The sequence below is a fragment of the Corvus kubaryi genome, unplaced genomic scaffold (genome assembly GCF_017639235.1).
Source record: "Corvus kubaryi isolate FWS band 111438036 unplaced genomic scaffold, C.kubaryi_AGA036_p1.0 34771, whole genome shotgun sequence".
Lineage (NCBI taxonomy): Eukaryota > Metazoa > Chordata > Aves > Passeriformes > Corvidae > Corvus > Corvus kubaryi.
Genome location: NW_024580747.1, coordinates 5274 through 12620, shown reverse-complemented (window position 1 = coordinate 12620; position 7347 = coordinate 5274). Strand labels below are relative to the sequence as shown.

The window sequence follows — 7347 nt, the reverse complement described above, 5'->3', positions numbered from 1 at the left end:
TGCCCCGAGTGCGGGCGGGGCCTGGCGCAGTGCGAGCGGCTGCCGCGGCACGGGCACAGCCCCGGCGGGCGCGGCCCCTTCCGCTGCGACACCTGCGGCAAGCGCTTCAGCCTCAAAACCAACCTGGCCACCCACCAGCGCATCCACACAGGTGAGCGGCCCTTCACCTGCGGCGTCTGCGGCCGCCGCTTCAACCAGAAGGGCAACCTGGTGACGCACTACCGGGTGCACACGGGCGAGCGCCCCTTCGCCTGCGCCCAGTGCGGGAAACGCTTCGCGCAGAAGCCCAACCTGCTGGCACACCAGAAGACGCACCTGGGCCGCCAGCCCTTCACCTGCCTCGAGTGCCCCAAGCGCTTCAAGAGCAAACTGTCCCTGCGGGTGCACCAGCGGGTGCACACCGGGACCCCCGGCCCCGCCCCCAACGCCCTGGACCCCACTGGGAGCCCCTTCCCCTGTGGGCTCTGCGGGGAGGCCTGTGCGGAGCATGGGGGGCTCCGGCCAGGCCACGGCGGTGGCGAGCGGCCGCACACCTGTGCCGAGCAGCTGCACACCTGTGCCAAGTGCCCCCATGCCTGCACCGAGCATCCCCACGCTTGTGCCGAGCGTCCCCACGGCTGTGGCGAGCGGCTCCACACCTGCGCCGAGCAGCGCCGCGCCTGTGCGGAGCATCCTCACGCTTGCGAGCGACCCCACACCTGCGGGCAGCCACACCCCTGCGCCGAGCGGCCACACCCCTGCGCTGAGTGTCCTCACCCCTGCGAGCAGCCCCACGCCTGCACCAAGCGGCCCCACACGTGTGAGCAGCCTCACGCCTGTGCCGAGTGTCCCCACGCCTGCGCCGAGCATCCTCACACCTGTGCCGAGCATCCTCACCCCTGCGAGCGGCCCCACCCTTGTGAGCGACCCCACGGCTGCGCCGAGCAGCCCCACGCGTGTGCCGAGTGTCCCCACGCGTGTGCCGAGTGTCCCCACGGCTGCGCCGAGCGGCCCCACGCGTGCGCCGAGTGCGGGAAGCGGTTCCGGCAGAAGGTGAACCTGGCCGTGCACCTGCGGACGCACACCGGGGAGCGGCCGTTCCGCTGCGCCGACTGCGGCAAGGGCTTCAGCCAGAAGGCTCACCTGCTGCGGCACCGCCGCACCCACGGCGCCGGCCTGGCCCCGCCCTGCGCCGCCGGGGACCCGCTGGCCAAGGGCCCCGAGCCCCCCGCGCTGCTGCTGCCGCCGTGCTCCCGCGGGGCCCCCCCGGCGCGCCCCGACAGCCCCACGGGCGCCGCCGACATCCTCCTGCAGCTGATGCAGGACGAGCCCCCCCCCCGGCCCCGGGCCCCCCCGGGGGCCCCCCGGCAAGTGCCCCGGGGGGGGCCCGAGCCCCCGGGCGCCGGGGCTGCCCCACCCGTGCTGCTGCGCCGCCTGCCTGGCCCCCCGCCCGCCCGAGCCCCCCCGCGGGCAGTTCTGGCCCAAGGCCGGGGGCTGCGCTCGGGCCTTCGAGGAGAAGCGAGTGCCAGGAGCGCCGGAGCGGGAGTGCGGCGAGGAGAAACCGGCCCCGTGTCCCGGCTGCCTGTGACCCCCACGCTGGGACCTACGCTGAGACCCCCGCACCAGGACCCCCACCCTGTCCCACCTGCCTGTGATCCCCCGCACTGGAACCCCCACCGAGACCCTCCCCGGCAAGGGCCGGCCGTCGGCTCCTGCGCTCACCCACAGCAAACCTGGTGCAGGATGGAGCCGAGGGGACGGAGCCAAAGGAATGGGGCCGAGGGGACAGAGCCAAAGCGATGGAGCCGAGGGGTTGGTGCCAAGGGGACACCACCAGCCGGATTCAGGACTGGGACTTGGAGGAGCCTCCAGCAGGGGCCGATGGGGCAAAGCAGAGCTCCAGACTGGGACATGACACGTTTCTGGCTTGGGAAGACACCAGAGGTGTGCAGGGGACAGCGCTGGACCCGATCTGTCATGTTGGCTCCAGCCACACAGACCAGGAAGAGCTAGACACAGTGGAGCTGCACCCACTGGAGCCAGACATGGGACAAGAGGGGCCCCCAAGGGCTCCCTGTGCCTGCAGAGCCTTCCATCCTGCTCCGGACTGGCTGGTATTCCCTAGGGACACGGTTGGGATGGGAGTGTGGGGCCCTTCCTGCTACGGGCTGACTTCCTGGGATCCCCAGTGCAGCTCCATGCGGAGGAGTTGGGAGCGCACCGGGAAAGCAGCCAGGAAAAGGAAAAGGGCCTGGAGGGGCTCAGCTCTGCTTCCAGAAGGGCCCCGGAGATGCCTCCGGTGCCGGGGGCATGGGGGGGGCAGCTTGTGCTTCTGCTTGCTCTGGATAACTGCGCGCTTTGGGACTCAATATTCCGGATTTGGGATGGGTGATGCCGGGTGGCTGCTGGAGCCGGAGGTGGTGGGGGGGCCTGTGCGGGGTTCCAGCGGCACGGAGGGCACGGGGTGCTTTGCTGGGGTTTGCTTGGTGTTTCCGTGTCCCCCCGATGTGACAGAGCCGGGGATCCATGGTTTCGGGCAGAGCTTCTGCCACAGACACCACAGGGAGCTGCCATTGCTTCATCCCAAAGGGAATCGGGTCTTCTGACGGGACCGACACCGGGACAGCCACCGCTGGAGGCCCGGCCGGGTGGGGGGTCCCACTGCAGTCCCCCTCCCCCAGCTCTGCTCTCTGCAATTCTATTTTTTGAGGTTATTTAAAATAAAAGCTTCTGATGGCTCTGGGGCTCCACGTGCTCTCTCTGGGGCTGGGGGGGAACACAGGGGCCTCTCTGGAGCCGCAGTCCTGGCCTGAGCCCCGGGAAAGGCTCTGCCCCCCAGCCCATCACCAAGGGCCCACCAGGACAGTGACAGTGACTGTGCCAGGACCTTCCAACGTGCTCTGCAACCACCAAACCTCACCTGGACACCAGGTGAGAGCTCAGGATGAGGGTGGCCACCAAGCCGACCCCAGGGTCACTGTCACATCCACGGGGGTGGCACCAACGCCTCCAGTGCTCCTGGGGACAGACGGGGGGGGGGGGTCTCACACTGGAGCTCTCACTGGGGGGACCCAGTGGGACACAGACACTGTGCCACTGGCCAGGCGTGTGGCTGAGCTCCCCTGCTCTGGCTGGGGACACCCGGTGCCACCCCGGCTGAGTTCTGGGAGGTTCGGGCACAGGGGCTGCAGGGGCAGGAGCCGGGGGCTCCGGGTGTTCCTGTCCTGGGGTGGACACGCGGTGCGGGACCCTTCCAGTGTGGGACCCTCTGGTGCGGGGGCTCCCAGATCTCCGGAGTCACCAGGCCGGTTCCTCGGGATTTGGCGGGGGTGGTCTTGGAGGGGGGGTGTGTGCCCGAGCAGCCCCGTTTGGGGGCGCGGGTGACGCTGCCGGGGTGGGTGATCGTAGCCGGAGCGGGGCCGGATCCCGGGCCCACCGGGCACTGGGAAGGAGCCGGATCCCGGCACCCACCGGTGCAGCCGCCGCCGCCGCCCCACCAGCAGAATTCCCCCGCCTGGCCCGGGGACCCCTCGGTACCCCCAGCACCCGGTTCCGGTGCTCTTCCCCCCCGCCCGGTGCCGCCCCCCAGCCCAGCCCCTTCCGCCGCCGCCATCGGGCCCCGCCCGGCGATGCAGCGGGTGAGCCCGGGGCGTGCCCGGGGGGCTCCGGGGGTGCTGCAGCCGCGGTGTCCCGGTGGAGGGCCCGGGCCCTGGGCGGGGGAGGGGTTCCGGGGGTCCCTGCGGACGGGTGGCGGGGTTGGGCGGGGCTGTCCCGACGCCTCCGGTCGGGATTAGCCGGGGGTCGGGCACCCAGAGCCCGGGGGGTGCTGCAGCCCCGGGTGACCCCCTTGGGGTGCCCGGCGAGGGGCGGTGCCGCCGGCCCCCCTGAGCCCCGCGCTGTCCCTGCCAGGGGGTGCTCCCCGAAGTGACATTCGAGGAAGTGGCCGTATATTTCTCCCCCGAGGAGTGGGCGGAGTTGGCGCCCTGGCAGCGGGCCCTGCACCGAGAGGTTATGGGCGACAACTACGACCTGGTGGCCAGCCTGGGTGAGGGGACGGGGGCGTGGAGCTGGGGATCCCACGGGGCTCGGGGTGCCGTGGGGTTGCGGGTGCCCGGGACAGGGGGTGCCACAGGGCTGGAAGTGCCATGGGGCTGGGGACACAATTGAAGGCTGAACTGGGGGTCCGGAGGCTGAGTCGGGGTCTGGGGGATCAGTCGGGGGTTCAGAGGCTCAGCCAGGGGTCTGGGTACGTGGCGGGGGGTCCATAGGCTCAGCTGGGGGTTCCGAGGCCAAGCTGTGGGTGTGGAGGCCGAGGTGGGGGCCCGCAGCCCGATTGCCCCACAGAGCTCACCCCCATCTCTCCATGCAGAGCGGGGCTCCGGATGTGTCCCGGGTGTGAGGAATGATGGTACCAGGTAGCCTGGCCCCGCTGTCCCCCCGTCCTGCTGCCCCCGCACCCCCAGCACAGCCCCCCGGCCTGGTGACGGTTCCCTGGTGACACTCCCCATGCCTTGCAGGGAACACTGAGAGTCCTTCCTCCCACACAGACCCCAACTCCAAGTTCACCCACATGAAGGAGGAGTCACACGGGGGGGTTCCCTGCGCCGGGGAGCACGGCAGAGCTCCCGACACTGCGGACAGCTGTGAGTGACTGGGGACACCCTATGGGGCTGGGGGGCTGGCCCTGGCCAGAGCCGCTGTCTGACACCCCCTGGACTGTGCTGGGAGTCTCCCCACGGTGTCACAGGGGTGGGCATGCGGCCGGCGGTGGGTCCAGGACTCTCCCATGGTGACACTCTGTTCCCGACAGGTGCCTGGAGTGGTTCTGACAGCAAGGACGACGCCGGGGGACACTGGGAATTGGGTTCCGATGTCTCCCGCTCTGGCTGGCGTGACTCCGAGCCGGGGGGCTGCGCCAGGGCCCTCTCCCGGGAGGTGCCGGCGGCGTCGGGGCCCCTCATCGCCGGCACCCGCGGGCCGCGCTCCGGGCCTGAGGCCGCGCTCCGGGCGCACCCGGGCCGGCCGTACCTGTGCGTCACCTGCGGCAAATCCTTCCGGCACCGCCGCAGCCTCCTGGCGCACAAGAAGCTGCGGGGGGGGAACCGGGCCCGGCACGGCTGCGCCGACTGCAGCCGCACCTTCTGCCTGCGCGGGGACCTGCTGCGGCACCGCGACACGCACCGGGCGCTGCCCCGGGGCCACCGGCGCTTGGCGGGCGCGGCGGGGCCGGGCGAGGAGCGGCCCTTCGTGTGCGGGCGCTGCGGGCGCAGCTTCAGCTGGAGGGAGAGCCTGGAGGTGCACCTGCGGGAGCACCGCGGCCCCGAGCGCGCCCACCCCTGCCCCGAGTGCGGCCGCGTCTTCTCCCGCCGCGAGTACCTCCGGCTGCACCGCCGGGCGCACTCCGGCCAGCGGCCCTTCCCCTGCGCCCGCTGCGGCCGCGCCTTCGCCTCCCGGGCCAACCTCAGCACGCACCGGAGAACGCGCCGGCGCTGCCGCCCCCGCAACCTGGAGCCCCGCAGGGACGAGGACCTGCCTCGGGACAGAGGCCCCCGCGGGGACAGGGACCAGCCTGGGGACAGAGGCCCCCGCGGGGACGGGGACCCACTCAGACACAAGGATAGGGACCCCCGTGGGGACGGGGACCCACTCAGGGCGAGGGATAGAGACCGGTACCCCTGTGGGGATGGGGACCCACTCAGGGACAGGGATAGGGACCCCCGAGAGGACGGGGACTCACTCAGGGACAGGGTTAAGGAGCTCCGCGGGGATGGGGACCCGCTCAGGGACAGGGACCTGCTCAAGGACAGGCACCCCCGCGGGGATGGGGGCATGCTTGGGGACAGGGAGCCCCTCGGGCACAGGGACCTGCTCAGGGCCGGGGAACCCCTCGGGGTCAGGGACCCCTGCGGGCACAGGGACCTGCCAGCGGGTGACCAGCAGTAGCCGCGGGACCGGGTTGTTGTGCCGGTGCTCCGATGGATGTGACCTCGCCGGTGCCGCGGCTTCCCCAGGGCACCCCTGGAGCCACGAGCCCCTGGAGGCTTCTGAAAGCCAGGGACTTCTCCGTGTCCCTTTAGACCTTGGGAAATCCCTCCAGCATGTGTTTCCATGTTCCCTTTGGATCTTAAAGTATCTGGGATGTTGCCCCACGTCCCTTTGGACCTTGGAAAATCCTTCTGGGAGGTTTCTCCGTGTCCGTTTCGCACCTTGGAAAATCTCTCCAGGACATTTCTCCGTGTCTCTTTGGACCTTGAAGTGCCTTTGGACCTTGAAATGCCCTCCAGTGCGCTTCCCAGTTCTTCCAGACCCTGGAAAATTCCTCTGGGATGTTTCTCCATGTTACCTTCGCACCTGAGAAAATCCCCCAGGGTTGCTTCTCCGTGTGCCTTGTGACCTTGGAGTATCTTTGGACCTTGCAAAATCCCTCTGGGTTATTTCTCCGTGTTCTCTTCAGACACTGAAGTGCCTTTGGACCCTGCAATGTCCCTTCGGGGCATTTCCCAGTCCGTGCCAGTGCCACCAGTGCCCTGCCCCGTGTCAGTATTTAAAGCCAGAAGTTTCTTCAACTCAATTTATTTTAATTTTTTCATTTATTATTCTTTTTCTATTCTTTCTGTTTTAATTAATTCTGTTTAAGTTACTCCAGTTGTTCTCTTCTGCTTAGTCCAGTTCTCCTACTCCATTCTGTTCTTCCTATTCCATTTAATTCTATTTATTTCTATTCCATTTATTCTTTTTAATTATGAGGAAGGGCAGGGAGGGAGGAAGAGGAAGAAGGAAGGGAGGGAGGGAGGAAGGAAGGAGACTCCTCTGGGGTCTTTGTCATGGTTGAAGCATGACAGGGCTCTTGTGACAGCAGGAGCCACCTCGTGTCCTCTCAGTGTCCCCGCTCCCCCAAATAAACAAGCGCCAAAAATCTGAGTTAATGTCGAAATGAGTAAAAAATGCACATGAGGCTCTGAGGTGGGGGACCCACCGGGGGGGGGGCACCTGCAGCCCCACAGCCACTCCCAGTATGGCCCAATCTGTACGGGGGAACCCCACAGCTGCTCCCAGTATGGGAATTTCCCTCCCTTCCCAGTAAACTGGAGGCTGCTCCGCACTGGGAGCACTGGGAATGTCCCCCCAGCCGGCTGTAGCCGAGCAGGGGGACAGATGGTGACATTCCCATGGGAATGGGGACAGACTCCCCACACACACTCCATCTGCCCACAGAGCTGGGAGGGAGAGCGGGACATGCTGGGGAAACTGGGACACCACGGAATCAGGGAATTGCTGAGACGGGAAAGCCCCCAGACGCCCCCAGTTCACCCGTCCCCCAAGGCCACCCCTGACGATGTCCCCAAGTGCCGCATCCACACGGCTTTT

General features: G+C 68.2%; 2 protein-coding genes across 6 annotated transcripts; both read left to right on the top strand.

Annotated features, from left to right (window-relative positions):
* Nucleotides 1-3: 3 nt before the first annotated feature.
* Nucleotides 4-2717, top strand: LOC121660389 (zinc finger protein 629-like; the record flags this gene model as incomplete). Its single annotated transcript, XM_042019746.1, has 2 exons — nucleotides 4-561; nucleotides 802-2717. Coding segments are annotated over 2 exons (1749 nt in total), but the record flags the coding sequence as incomplete, so codon positions are not given.
* An 871-nt stretch (nucleotides 2718-3588) lies between these two features.
* Nucleotides 3589-6900, top strand: LOC121660388 (zinc finger protein 586-like). Of its 5 annotated transcripts, none has more exons than XM_042019743.1 (4): nucleotides 3589-3617; nucleotides 3889-4024; nucleotides 4527-4622; nucleotides 4790-6007. In XM_042019743.1, the coding sequence occupies exons 1-4, from the start codon at nucleotides 3609-3611 to the stop codon at nucleotides 5920-5922; spliced, it is 1374 nt and encodes a 457-aa protein (XP_041875677.1). In that variant the 5' UTR covers nucleotides 3589-3608; the 3' UTR covers nucleotides 5923-6007. The 5 variants fall into 5 exon arrangements, with proteins under 5 accessions (XP_041875677.1, XP_041875676.1, XP_041875679.1 ...); XM_042019742.1 differs by having other exon boundaries at nucleotides 4497-4622; XM_042019745.1 differs by lacking the exon at nucleotides 3589-3617 and adding an exon at nucleotides 4349-4394 and having other exon boundaries at nucleotides 3736-4024.
* Nucleotides 6901-7347: the final 447 nt, after the last annotated feature.

Bases quoted from the DNA above. Each gene is read 5' to 3' on its own strand.
- LOC121660388 (XM_042019741.1), top strand. From the start codon at position 4,850: ATGTCTCCCGCTCTGGCTGGCGTGACTCCGAGCCGGGGGGCTGCGCCA.